The 15,532-nt window shown below is 37.3% G+C and overlaps 1 protein-coding gene across 2 annotated transcripts in view; it reads right to left on the bottom strand.

Moving 5' to 3' along the window:
* Positions 1–14,657, bottom strand: part of STIM2 (stromal interaction molecule 2) — a 135,086-nt gene extending 120,429 nt beyond the window's left edge. The window contains exon 1 of one of the 2 annotated variants that reach the window (XM_012772886.2): positions 14,044–14,657. In XM_012772886.2, coding sequence (XP_012628340.1) covers positions 14,044–14,449 — 406 coding nt within the window. In that variant the 5' untranslated portion in view covers positions 14,450–14,657. The remainder of the gene's footprint in view (positions 1–14,043) is intronic. The other variant, XM_012772887.2, reaches the window with a different exon arrangement.
* Between the last annotated feature and the right edge of the window lie 875 nt (positions 14,658–15,532).

The raw sequence follows: 15,532 nt of genomic DNA, 5'->3' as shown, positions 1-15,532 counted from the left end.
TTTCCCTAAACTCTTTCAAAAATATGTGAAAATATCAATTAGAGAAGAGTTCATGACTTAAACCAAAATGAATAATATGTTAATCACAGCTGCTCAGTTTATATAAATGAAGAACTGAAAGCTCATCCTATAACATTTTTCTACTAAAAGTTAGTAGTCACAAATAAAGATGAGTCACAATTCTCCCTGGAAGTATTTAACACACAAAATTTTTCAAGTGCCAATAAAAATATCTTAGATAAGAAGAGATGTCAATGATTAAGTCACACTATATTCCAGTCTAACTACCCAGATATTTTAAAGTGTTGGACATACTGAGTCAAAGTAATATTTGTAAACCATTAATCACTATACAGATGTAAGGAATTAACAACTACAATAGATTACAAAGACAAACCTTCAATTCAACAAGTATTTATGAAGCTATAGAACAACTTTTAAAAGAAAAATGCTACAACAGATAAATGAAATGGGTAAAAAAGAAAAAAAAACTACTGTATAACATAAGTAGACAGAAATCTCTAGTTAGAATTGCCATAAACAATCAGTTAAGAAAGTTCCAAGGTGTAAAAGAAGAAACCTTTTTGAGGCTAACTCTGGAAAGACTTTATGATAGAAGAAAACAGAAATAGAAATGGAAAAAAATAGAAATAGAAATGTCAAATTTTGTACATCATATCTCCGACTCATACAACAGTGCACTGAACACAGAACATTTACTAATTGAATGAACAAACACTGAAATGGACCTTGAGAGATAGAGAGGACACTCTAAGATGAAGGAAACATGAAGCTAAAGAATAAAGAAGGAAGTATGTGTATTAAAAAAACAAAGAGTAGCTTAATTTTGCTGGAATATACTCACAATATGCAGAAGATAAGCAAGAGTTTGTCTCTGCTATGAGCTTCATAGAAAGTTTAAATTTAGTTTGGTTTTAACCAAAAATACTAAGAATTTTATCAATGAGAATAGCTTTTAAGAGAATACAAGGTAAGTTATAAGATTATTATCTCCTCTAGCCCAAGTGATTTAGTTCAGAACTTATGTGGTAGCAATAAGAACAGAAAGAATTGAGTTAAGGGTTAAATGTAACTCCAAGAATTTGTGTTTGGTTGATTAGAAAAGAAAATAAAAGAAATACATCAAAAGAAATATAAAGTGGAAAAAAAAACAGATAATTGTGGGGAAGAAGTTAGGTAAAGAAAATGAAATTGAATATTCCTTACTAAGCACTTCAAATACACTATTAATCTTTCACTTAATCTTCACAATAACCCTATAAGGTAGTTATATTCCCATTTTGCAAATGAGACAAAAGAGATCAAGATGCTTCCCCAAAGCTCACAAAGCCAGTTAGTTACATATCATTTCCTTCCTTCATCTTCCTAAAAGAACTTCCATTTTGTTCAAATATTGGGCAGCAATGTGCACAGGAAGATGAGCCCCTCCCCTCAGCCCTAGGGGATGAAACATGTTTGTTCTAAACAAGGAAAACTCTATTTCCTTTGGCGAATAACCCAATGAGACATGCAAAGAAATACGCTGAGGGCTTTTGGGAAAGATTTTCCTAGTGGCTATTAGCATCACGGAAGTCATTAGGAACCTTAAAGGGAACAATCTAAGAGTAGTCCCTGATTCCTCCTTTCTTTCACTCCTATTTCCCAATCCACCTGGAAGCCAAATCAATTCTAATTTTAAAGTAATTAGTTAACCCTTTTTCTTCATGCAAACTCTACTACTATCATCCTAGTCCAAACCATTACCAACTCTGAACTAGACTCCTAACAACTGCCCTCCTAGGCAATCCCCCTGTGACCACTCTTGCTCCCAACAATTCATTCCCCAAACAGCAGCCAAGATACCTTAAAAATGTAAAAAATGGAACCCTTGTGCACTGTTAGTGGGACTGTAAAATGGTACAACTACTATGGAAAACAATATGGAGATTCCTCAAAAAGTTTTAAGTAAAACTACCATATGATCCAGCAATCACACTTCCGGGTATATAACCAAAAGAACTGAAAGCAGGGTCTTGAAAAGGTATTTGCACATGCATATTCATAGCAGACAAAAGTAAAAGTAATCAAATGGCCATCCACGAATGAATGGATAAAGAAAATGTGATATATCCATAAAAAGGAATATTACTCACCCTCAGGAAGGAAATCCTGTCATGCTACATGAATGAACCTTGAGGACATTATGCTAAATGAATAAGCCAGTCACAATAAGACAAATACTATATGATTCCACTTATATGAGTTATCTAAAGTAGTCAAATTCATAGAAACAAAAACTAAAATGGTGGTTACCAGTGACTGAGGGAAGAGAAAAGGGGAGGTGTTTGATGGGTATAGTTTCAGTTTTGTAAGATGAAAAAGTTCTGGAGATCTATTTTTCAACAATGTGAATATTCTTAACATACTGAACTGTACACTTAAAAATCGTTAAGACAGTAAATTTTAGGTTATGTGTTTTCAACCACAATTAAAAAAAAAACTACGCAGGCAAAAAAATATATATATATATATGTTATGTGTTTTCAACCGTAATTTTAAAAAACTATGCAGGCCAAGAAAATATATATACAGATCATATCACTTTACTCCTTAAAATGCTTAAACTGCTTCCTATTACCCTCTGAATAAACCCAAACAAGGTTAACAAGGTCTATGAGGCTCTGTTACAGCCAGATCTCATGCTACTCTGGCCCCCTCAAGATGCTCAGTCAAAATGATACTCTTTAACTTCTTCAAATAATTCAAATTCTTTCTTGCCTCAAGGTCTTTGTCCAAGCTATTGTCTCTGTGTGGAATGCTATTCCCCAACTCTTTACAGACCTGGCTCCTTATTACCCTTCGGTTGTCATTTTAAATGTGACCTTCTCAGAAGCCTTTCCTAACCAGCCTGCCTAAATTATTAATAATAGGTATCCCCACATCATTTTCTATTTTATGTCTCTTTTGTTTCTTAATAGCATTTCTCACAAATTAAAATATTTTTTCTATCTCCCCAACTGAAAAGCAAGCTCCATGGAAATAAAAATCACATTGATCTCATTTGTTATTTTGTCCCCAATACTTTTACCATATGCCTGTCATATACTTGGCATTCAAATATTTATTAAGTACTTTCACATTTTAAAAAAAGTCTATTATTAAATATATACATACACATATATATCTAAAAAGACTGTAAAAATTTAATGTTGATGTTATAGTTACCTCTAGTTGTTGAGGTAGATGTATTTTCTATGGTTACTTTTCAGTATGTTCTAAATTTTCTATAATAAACCTTTATGCTCAGAAATTAAAGATTTTTAAGACCAATATTTCTACTACAAAATGCTTTAAATCTTTAAGTCATATAAAATAATAACAGTACAAAGGGACTTAAGGTAATGACACAATCAATTTTTTTATTATCACAGTACTTTTCTGTCTACACTTAGCTTCATATTTACACAAAGTTTTATCTAATCTTACATCATTAATGGTCTGGTTATTTGAATCACAGAAGTGCCTGAAACTATGCCTTCATACTTTTTAGAATGCAATAGAAAATATCTTAACAATACTCAATAAATCACAGCATATTTCTACAACTATGCTACCTCTACAGGTAGAAAAATAACAATTATTAATAAGTCAACAGTACCTGAATACTTAGCCTTGCCAGGCACTGTTCTACACACTTTACATAGAATAATTAATTTATTCTTCAAATCTCATTTTCAAGATAAGGAATTAGGCACTAATAGGTTAAATCATTTACCCAAAATTACAAAGCCACTGTCAGACTGGGATTCAAACCCAGGAAATCCTGCTGTAGTCTAGAAGCTATGCACTTAATTAGACTAAACAAAAGTGGAAACAGACGTATGGCCCAGATAAAAGTTCAAGATATAAAATGTAACTTTTTAAAAGTTTCATTCCATCATCCTTAAAGAATATTCATGAAAACAAAGCACAAACAGAAATTTCCCACTCACTGAGGATACTAATTTTAAATAGGCATACTTAGTACATAGCACTGGGCCTCAAAAACTATAGCAGTAATTTTTTAAGATTTCAGAATATTTAGTAGCAAAATTGTGTTATTTATCAAAGACAAATAAAGAAGAAACTCATAAGGCCCTCAGACCATAAAGATTGAGAATTTAACACTAATCAGAATGTTTAATTCTGCTACTTCTCCAGCCTCATTTCCTGATTCAACTCCAATCATACCTCATGTTTTAACATAGAGATCCTTGACACTGAAGGATTTTTAAGGTACAAACTATTTGAGAGCAATCCTAAATCTCCATTATATGTAATAATATGGAGATGATAATCTCACAAGAATTCCCTAAGGATTAAATGAAATAAAACATACAGAATGTCTAGTGAAAACTTGAATCCCATAGGCAAATATGGATATTGGTGCACTGCAAGCAGGCTCACCACTGATTCTGTCTTCCAGGGTATTTGGTAATTCACAAGCACATCTAGTGTTCTCAAATGCCAGCGCCTGCAACACATTACCCACTCAGTTTCCTCCTGTCCCACCTACGGCTTTCCACTAAGCCCTTTCCTATCTCATACTTTCCACTAAGCCCTTTCCTATCTGATACATACCCTATCTTAGCAACACCTCTACTCTGGAGGAAGGGGCTCATTAATAACACCCACTTCTCCACATGGAAGTAACTCCATCACTGTAATTCAGTAAAATGCAGCATGTACACTTATCCCTCAGACCCTCATCACAATGTATCATCACCTTCAAGTGGCTATGCCTTCTAGCAGACTACAGGGCAGGATGAATATCTTATTGACTCTTGAAATTCCAAACACCTAACTGGTATCTAGCACATGGGACCTACTGAAATTTTTTGTTTGCTTGCATGTTTGTTTTTTAATAAAGAAGAAAATGCAAGAAAGGACAATAAAAAATTTTTTAACTACATTTATTTATATCACACCTTGTTCCAAACCAGAGGGAAGACTTGCTTTTAATACTGCAAATGTACAACAAAAAACTTCTAATAAATATTCTAATATACATTTTTTCTCACTTTATTGAGGTGTAATTGACAACTGAAAAGTGTATATACTTAAAGTATATAACTTGATGAATTGGTGTATGTGTGCACTGTGAAATATTCAACAAAATGAAACTAATTAACACAACCATCACCTCATATCCTTACTTTTTTTTTTTTTGATGTGTTAGCACTTAAGGTATACCCTTAGCAAATGACAAGTATAGTATACAATACTGTCAACTACAGTCACATTGTTGTATGTTAGATCTCCAGAACTTATTTATCTTGCATAACTGAATCTTTGTATCTTTTGACCAACATCTCTCCATATCCTCCTCCCCCAGCCCCTGGGAACCACAATTCTGCTCTCTGTTTCTGTAAGTTTGACATATATAGATTCCATATATCGTGATAATCATGCAGTATTTGTCTTTCTGTTCCTGGGTTATTTCACTTAGCATAATGTTCTCCAGGTTCATTCATATCATCACAAATGGCAGGCTTTCCTTTTTAAGGCTGAATAATATTTTATTATGTGTGCCACATTTTCTTTATCTATTTGTCCATCAACAGACATTTAGGTTGCTTGCATATCTTGCCTATTGTGAATCATGCTGAAAAGAACATGGGAGTGCAGATATCTCTAACAGATATTTTTAGTAAATGTGGCACTACTACTAAATAAACTACCACAGTAGTGGCTTTTAAAAACAAATAAAATATTTCTAATTTTTTAGGTTATACAATCCACTCTCTGGCAATTTTCAGATTTATATTAGTCCTGCAATGATAAAAATGGTCAATTCCAACATCTTTACATCCCCAGTTCCTCACATCATGGCTAGCACAAAGCAGTCACTAAATAATGCTAAAAACATATGCACATTTTTGTGTACACTCACATTCACCAAAGATTGACTTTCTCGCTTTAACCCTCTATGGGGTTCTTTTTAGGACCCACTGCAATGCACTTAGAACCAAACAAACACTGAACAGAGGGTATATTTAAAAAGGCAAATTCAAAAATAGCAAGGGGTACCTATAGCTGCAGTTGGACAAACATTTAAAGTAGTTTTTGTTTCTTTGGGTTTTGTTGCTGTTGGGTTGCTGTTGTTCAATTTGGTACCCAGAAGAAAGAAATAGCAAGGATTAACACAATCTGAACATGTGTGGCAAAGTAGAAAGAGCTAAACATAACAACAGTTCAAGGCAGTAGGGAAACTGAAAAAAATTACATATATGTCATTAATGTTAGAGATTTATTGCTTGATACTAGGAATAAAGAAGGGAGATTGTTATTCAACATCAGATTTTTTAAAAAGGAAAAAAACAGTAGTGGAAAGAAGTTATGGACCTGCAAGATGTACAGTGTGTTGAGAAGCAGATAAAAATTATCAAATAAGGATTTACGAAACTTTTTTTACTTATTGAGAATCATTTAAGAAACAACTACAAATCACTTTCCATACTCCAGGGGGTTTTGATGAGGTTGTTTAGTATTTTGCAATCACATATATAAGATATTTACTTCAAGTATTTTTTAATATTAAAAACCCGGCACTTAATTCACTAAAGTTTTTGAGGTGATTCAGTTCCACATAATGGCAAATTTAGGAAGATCAAAGAGAAAGGTAGAGAAAGTAAGAGAAAACAACTAGAGGAAAGAAAGTAAACTACACAGAGACCAAGATCCATAAGCATGCATAGAAACAAATTTATATGCAAGGAGAAACACTTGGACAGATACAGGCACTTGAGTTCGGAGTCCAAGTAAACTGTTCTTGCCTGGCTCTGTGGTTCCCTGGCCTGCATGTGTAGGGGAGAGGGATGGTAACCAGTTTTAAGAAAACACTGAATAGCCACTATTAAACATTCTACAACTGCTCTAAACCTTAATCCTAAAGTTGTTTCACTTTAAAAGATATGGCTTGACAAAATTTAGTAGAAAGGAAATCACACTCTGGACTGCAGTCATAACAGTTGTACAGTATCATCACCTCAAGGGCCAAGTGAAATAAAGCCAAAAGTCAAATCAATCATTGGCTTGGGGTTCCCCACCCCCAATTTAGAACTCTTCCTAGTAATGAAGTTCTCTGAGGAGGAAATGTTCAGCTAGATTAGAGGAACACAAGACTGAAAGAGAATTAGGAGCAAACCACCCTTAAAATCAGCAACAATGAAACCACTCAAGGAAAACAGTTACTAAAGGTAGGATTAGAAAGTGTCAAGAAAGCTTGAATATCCAATACCTACTAATATAAAGATCTAGATGGATAAGGAAAAGAACAAACTATTTAGATCTGGCATTAGAAATCATCACCCATAGATCAAGATGGAAACTCACCCAGGAATGAAATTAAAAAGTTAACTTTGAAACAAATAATATGCCAGTACTCTGAAACATTGCTATTCACAGGGTGAGGGGTGGTGGGAGAACTGACCTCTGACTTATAACATTAGTTCAATCTGAAAAGTTATCCTTTGTTAAAGAATAAACACAAATTTTTTACATATGGAATACTAAAAGCTTTACATAAGGATCTTATGAAATATATATTGTCTTTACCTATCAAGTTTTTTGGTTTTGTCAAACAAGTGGCGAGTATATTTGCAACTGCTTTCCTGTTAACAATTGTGTAAATCATCATATAAACCCAATCATATATAAAAATAACTAATCTTTATATTAATAAATAGGCACATTTAAAATAAAGATCTCTACAACAAACAATGTAGAGCCTAACAAGGATTTTTCAAGGGCTTGTGCCAATTTAAATCATTCTACAAACTCCAGATGCTTTATTTTAAAAGGTAATTTTTAGTTCTTAGACTTCATATAAACAGCCAGATTCCTTTCTAACCTAACAATAAAATAAATTTTATAAAATCTCCATTAAACATTTTTATAGCCAATTTAAACTCTCAAGACCTCTACTTCTACGTAGTTTCCTGACTGGTGTCCTTATCTCTATTATCTCTTCACTTCCATCTACCCAAAATTAACTTTTTCAAACACACAGAGGTCATGTCGCTCTCACTTTCAAAGACCAGTGACTTTTACCTTTCAATGACAAGATAATAGATTTGGAACTCCAAGAGTTTATGAACAAAACACTCTGGAAGTTCAAAATGCCTTTTGTTTTACTATAAAAATTAAGGCCAGGTGTGGTGGCTCACGCCTGTAATCCTAGCACTCTGGGAGGCCAAGGCGGGCGGATTGCTCGAGGTCAGGAGTTTGAAACCAGCCTGAGCAAGAGCGAGACCCCGTCTCTACTATAAATAGAAAGAAATTAATTGGCCAACTAATAAGTATAGGAAAAATCAGCCGGGCATGGTGGTGCATGCCTGTGATCCCAGCTACTTGGGAGGCTGAGGCAGAAGGATCACTTGAGCCCAGGAGTGTGAGGTTGCTGTGAGCTAGGCTGACGCCACGGCACTCACTCTAGCCTGGGCAACAAAGTGAGACTCTGTCTCAAAAAAAAAAAAAAAAAAAATTAAAGTTAACATTCTCATAACGTGTGTGTTTAGTACTTTTAAAATGTTTTAAAGTACCACTGATTAAATACTTAATGTTTCCCAAATAATCTAATAAAATGGGTATACTGAGAAAATGTATCATACTTTTCCTGTGGTTTCCCATATTTCCCTGTTTATGGCTGCGTATCCCAGTTTTAGATGTGTTTTATACACAGTGAATGCACTAGGGAATAATAATATACTTGATAATCTGGCCCTGACCTTCTTTCTCTTTGCATTTCCCACTACTCTACATATCCCCCATGCTTAACTCTAAAGAAAATTATTAATTCACTCTTTGTTCTTACATATCCTCCTCCTAGAAAGCCCTTTCACTCATCTCCCCAAGAGGTCCTATCTACTCACCAAGGTCCAGCTCAAATCTCACCCTCCCCTGGGTTAATACTTTCTAAAAACCTCTTCCTTCCCCCAAAATTTTGCAGTCCATCATGATGCTTATCATAGTCTGTCTCATATTATGCTCAGTTATTTGTACAATGATGCACACAACATACCAGTTAAGAATCGAAGTTTTGGAATCAGAGAAATCCAAGTCAACATCTAATTTTGCTACTTACGAGGTGTGATCTTGGGCAAGTTATTTAAAATTATCCTGCATCAATTTCCTCATCTACTATATGAAGAGCAGTTATTTAACAGTTAAGTCTCAGAATCAAAAAGTGGTGATGTATAAAAAGCACCTAGCACAACAATGACACACAGTAATAGTTTACTAAATGTACCCATTATTACCTAAGCCAAACTAGTCTGAGTTCCCAGAGAGCAGATCCATGTCTTACTCTTTTTGTATTCCTTCCCATTCCTAGTATATGGTCTTCTGCATGTGCTTAATAATTGTTTAGTTGATGAAATCTGATTAACACAGAAGTAATCTCCTAGGTAGAGCCTAACAAGGTAAGGTCCAAACTTTAGCAAATATTGAAAATGGCTTGCTAATTATATTAGCATAACCAGTTTATATTTTAACTATACCATATACATATACAGATCTTCAAGCATCATTGTGAAAGTGTTCATACCACGTATCAATGATTAGGCCAATATTCAAGATGTTTGATATAATTACTCAAAAGCCTAAATTAATCTAAAAACATTAACATGTATCTAGCCACAAAGCAAGCCTTTAACAAATTAAAGAATTCCTGTGTCATCCTTTTGTATAAAATTAAGCTAAATCTTAAATGCACTTTTCCAACTGTCCCTCTGAGTTGTTTCTGTGCCATGAGATTCCTAAGAGAGACCAATCGGTTCTACCATGGTATTCTTAAGAGTACCAAGGGATGCAGTGTTTCCAGACCAGTAAGAATACTACTAATTCTTAAATTAAGAATTACTACTTAATTCTTAAAGTAGATTCTTTAATCCTGTAGTTAGCAACAATACAACTACAGCAATGGTCAAAGACTGGTAAAGAAAAGGACAGGTAACAACAACTACGGGGAAGGAAAAAATGGGATACAACAGATGACTTTAGGAAATTGATGACTTTAGTCATCAAAACATGACTTTAGGAAATTATCAGCTAACTTCAAAAAGCAACATCACAAGAGGAACAAAACTTTCTAGTACTATGTGAACTACATTATGAGTCTAACTATTGTCACAATGTGTAAAACATTAATGTGTAAATTCTTCATAAAAATATTACTCAAAGCAACATATATATTCCACACTCACATCAACTAGGAATTAAAAAAAAAACAAAGTGATAACATTTACTGGATAAATGTTAGGAAGTTCAGTTTAAGATTTTCCCAATGATAATCATGCTAACTTGAGATATTTATGAAAGTCTTACAACACAGATGTGTTTAACACTACTGGTTAAAGTGGACTATCTAAATGATATTATGCTTTCAACTAAGAGTATTTTTAATTTTCATTGAGATTTTTATACTTCTAAAAGATATGTTTTAAAATATGTATTTTATATTTCTAATAACATGCCAAATCAGTGACATGGTATTAAAGTTAACATAAAGCCTTTATATAGGAACTAAAGAATGTTACTTTAATGCATTTTTAAAATGATGGAAGCAAATATTTTCAAAGTTAAAAATTTTGTTTTTAAAAATCCTGAAACAGGCTGGGCAAGGTGGCTCATGCCTGTGATCCTAGCACTTTGGGAAGCCAAGGTTGGAAGATTGCTTGAGGCCGGGAGTTCAAGATCAGCCTGAGCAAAAGCAAGACCCTGTCTCTACAAAAAATAAAAAATTAGCCAAATGTGGTGCCATGAGCCTGTAGTCCCAGCTACTCAGGAGGCTGAGGCAGGAGGATTGCTTGAGACCAGGAGTTTGAGGTTGCAGTGAGCTATGATGACACCACTGCACTCTATCCCAGGTGACACAACAAGACTCTGTCTCCAAAAAAAAAAAAAAAATCCTGAAACTATTAACTACATATAGGAAAAAAAAAATTTAATGTTTCAGTTATTCTACATATTTTCAGGGATCCAATCACTTCCCACTGGGATCAAGTCATTGATTCTGAATCTGTTAGGCAAAAAAGAAAAAAAATAATAATCTTTTGAATTATTAAACCACAGCTTTACAGTTAGCAAGCTCTCAGTCACCAATCCTTAACTTGCTTTAAATTTCAATTACTTTCAAAGTAAGACCCCTAAATATATTCAAACTATATATGTAATTTTAAACCCTTATGTTACTAACTTTACTATATAACAACACAATATTGGTTATACCTTACCACATACATTTGCACACTGAATCCAGAAAAGATCATATTAAAAAAAGAAAATATAAACCTGTATTCATCAGACAATTGGTCTGTTTATTCTGATGATTTTTCATAGCCTCTCTATAAGAACATTTGCTTGCTCAAAACTCAGCACAGGATAAATAATTTAAAGGTAATTTATTTCTAAAATACACTAAATCCCTAAAGTAAAACCCTTAAGAGGCAAACTTCAGTGGAAAGGAATGTTTTTTAGATTTCATTAGTAAAAGGCAAACTCTTATGAAGTATCTAAAGGTAAGTATAAAAAATACCAATCTGAAGAGGAAAAGAGAAAAGTGATTTGGGCTGTCATTTTTACAGAGCTATTAAGAACACTCACAGCAAAATCACAACTTTAACCAAGAGCCAGAGAGAACAATTCTTCTCTCAGAATTCTTTCAAAAATTTTAATTCTCTTATTATTGATGCTCTATCCATTAACACTGCCTAGAAAATGACTCTGCAGCATTTTGTAAGTTCAGTCTATGGTTCTATTTCCTAAAGTGTACAATAACACTAATAAATTATGTTCTGGGCTTAGTACAACATTTACAAAAGAAAGCACTATTCATACAATCTTAGGAATGGAAAGGAGCCCTACAAAGGCCATATAATTCAAAGAAATTTTCAATATGTTCTAACTTCATCATGGATTTTCAAGTTACCTTTTCCAAGATATCAATGCTATCAACTGTATTTACATAAACTTATTAAAATGACTGCAATTTAACTTGTACCTTGTATAGTTTTATGATCTTAAACTTTCAACAGAAATATTTAACTTGGTAAAAAATCAGTATTCTAACAAAAGCAGCAAAAAGAACATAGAAATAATTTCAGGCTAACATTATTTCAGTAAACTTATTTTAAAGCCCTATAGCACAAACTCATCTTACGTGATATATCAGACTTTTTTTCCAAGTAAGAATCACCTTTTTCCCCCCACAATGCCATAAGTAACTACACAGAACTTTAAGTCTTAAAAGGAAGAATTACGAACTACTCATTAAAATAAAATTTCACCAGAAGTATTTTTCTTGATATGATCTACATAACATAAAATATACTTGTGAGTGGTCAATAAACACTACATTTTCTGAATTGCTGGCCTTTTTACCAATTACATTTTGATAAAGCATTAGCCAATTATTTATTAACCAAACTTTTCTGCTCCAGAAACCCACAGGCATACTCCTAAAGCTTCTAGAAACCCCAATATTTCTGTTCCCTCCCTTTCTGCATGAGGCATTAAATCTTCAAATTAGTCTTATCTAGCTACTTTCCAGATAATCACTATTGTTTACATTATTATTTGCCACATTTTTAGTTGGAGAATAAAGACTATTCAAGCATAAAACTAACCTATTCTTTCACACAAACTATACTAAGCTCCTAATACCGAATATTTTATAATCCTTTTATCCAAATTACCCAGTGATAGGTCTGATGTTTCAAGTTCCATTCAACAGGGCTTGATATGTTTCAGGTTAAAGTTAAATATGTTCATCATTATGTTCTATACCCTACTTCAAAAGTGCTTGACAAAGATTACCGACATCCTTCTTCTCTCTAGAATAGTAAATATCCTGTCGTAGAACCCGGAGAATACTGCTTTGCGCTAAAGAATATAGCAGGAGTGTGCACTTCTCCCAGCAGCTGTTAGTAACTTCCAGACGCCTGTTGGACTGTCACTTGGGTTAAATTAATCATGGGCCGTCTTATACCACTTTACGTTTTCCTTTTTAATCTTGCAATTAATGTGGCAAATCTACAGATCTATTTTTAAAATAAATGAGTGAAGTACTAAGAAAAATAAGCATTACATTAGCTACTGTCCTAAAGAAATCGTTTCTTAAACCACAACAGATGAGTTGTATATGATACTGGAAGGCTTTAAAAAGATATAATTTTCTACTTAACCTTACCAAACATGTCTGCAAGTTTTCAAGTGAGAGAATGTTCTATATTTAAAAAGGTGTAATGCAGTCTATCAGAACTGTGCTGCTCAAATGCAAGCCCAGAATATCCTACATTTAGCAAATTTTAGGTATGTCTGGTTACCTGCTGAGCTTTCTGCACCCTTTGTCACCCAGTGATGCTCTCACCAGCAAATACTTCCTATCCTTTAAAAAAAAAAAAGGGGGTTTTCTTCCACCCCTCAAAAAATACACATTAGACTTAGACGTTTCTGCATACTAATACGGAACCACTAATACCACTAGGTATTATGGCTCTCAAAGAATCCTCTTTAGCAGCCTCCCCTGGGACGTAGTGCTCAGCGGAGCTTTAAACCAGTCAGACTCGCAGCCAGTTCCCTTTGCAAAAGCAGCACCAGAGGCAGACTCAATACCGCAATGCTGCTGCTGACTTTTCCTAGCTTCTCCAAAAAAAAAAAAAAAAAATCAGTCAAGCACCCTGCAGACCCCGCCGGCTGTTCTGCAGCACTAAACAGAAACCTCCGCATTGCTCAGCTTAGAGCGCGGAGCCCGACTGCAGGGCGGGGAAGCAATTGCCGTCTAGAGGCTCGGTCGAGGGCGGGGTGTTGGGGTGAAAAGTGAAGGCGCCCGGAGTGCAGGGACCACGACGAAGCAGCAGCCAGGGCGCCGGCGTCCCGGCTCCGCATCGCGCTCCGGCCGGGGCCGTCGGATAGCGGGCGCCCGGCTGGGAGCGGACCCCTCCCGGGGAGTGGGGGTCCCACTGCGGCCGGCCAAGCCCCACCCGCCGCCCCCCGGGCCCTCACCTGTCACGAGCGCCGGGCTAGCGCCTGCCACCGCGGCGGAAGAGGCGGCGGCGGCCGCGGCGGAGCCGGCCGCCCGCCGCCCGCGGAGGTGCCTCGGCACCAGCTCGCATCCGTCCGCCGCTCCGGCCACCAGCAGCCCGAGCACCAGCAGCGCAGCCCAGCGCCGCCGCCGCAGCCAGCCCGCGGCCGGGCCGGGAGTCGCAGCGGGATGAAGATGGGAAAGAGAAGCGGGGAGAAAGCGCAGCGGCGCCCGGGCCGCCAGCCACTCGCCCGCTCCGCGAGGCGACGCCGCCGCCGGCGACTTCTCGGGCCGCCCCCGCCACCTCAGACGCGGGCTCCCGCCGGGCGCCAGCCGGGTCCCCTCGGCACCGGCGGCCTCCGGAGCTCGGGTCCCCGCTGAGTTCATTGGTTCCGGTTATTCAAAAAAAAAAAAAAAAGGTGGCGGGCAGGAAGATACGGCGTCTTCAGGCCGTCCGCGACACCCGCGCCGCTGCCGCGGAGAGACCGGTATCCGCTGCTCTGGCGCCGCCAAACCCCAGCCCCAGCGCCCGCGCCGCCGCCGCCGCGGCGCATCCCCCCGCCCCCTCCGGCCCGCGCTCGTCGTAGTACCACGCTCGGCCGGGACGCCTCCCTCCCCTCACACATTCGCTCGCATACCAATCCCCCGCCTCCCGGGGCCCGTCCACGGCGCAGGCGCAGCGCTGCTGCAGTGCGCGTGCGCGCCGCGCAGTCCCGCCCCTGGGGGCGTTCCCGGACAGGAGCGCTGCGGGGAGGTTTCTAACGCTTCGGCAAGCCGCGAAGATAGGAGGCGGGGAGGAAGGAGGACGTGTCCCCCTCCCCCAGTCACGCCCCCACCGCGACTGGGGAGGCGCAGGGAGAAGAGTACTGACATCCCAGATTTTTAGGGCGAGTTATAGCCTTGTGGAGGGCAGCAAAAATAATTGCACGGGCCAGGAAAATTCTGTAATCGGAAACAACGGAGTCCCCATAACTTCAATATAGGTGGCGTTTGCAAGTGGCTGTGTAGCGGCGACGGTGTGCATAGCCTAGTATTTATTTACCAAACATTTAACAAAGCGCTTGCTATGTGCCAGGGTGCCAGGTATTGCTTTAAGCGCTTTACAGATTCACACACAGTAACTCTACCGTTATCATCCCCTCTTCACAAATGAGGAAACTAAGGCCCAGAGATGTTAAGTCACTTGCCCTTGAGGTCCACAGCTAATAAATGGAAGATGGGCCAGATTTAGCAGCCACTGAATGAAAATACTATATTTAAGAGAATTTGCTCTAATTTCTGATTCTCCTATGTTCAGGGATTACCTGAACTCATCATCTCCATACCCTCGTCCTATCCCATGGAGTCTTTGCTGTCAGCTGAACAGGTTGACAAAAGGACAATGGTATAGATTTGACTTGGCTTCGCCTAACTGTAATGAAGCAAAGTTCTTGTGCACCCCAAAATCTACTTTCTATTATAGATCCTCCT

This window comes from Microcebus murinus, chromosome 3 (genome assembly GCF_040939455.1).
Source record: "Microcebus murinus isolate Inina chromosome 3, M.murinus_Inina_mat1.0, whole genome shotgun sequence".
NCBI lineage: Eukaryota > Metazoa > Chordata > Mammalia > Primates > Cheirogaleidae > Microcebus > Microcebus murinus.
This window is presented reverse-complemented; position numbering and strand designations above follow the sequence as displayed.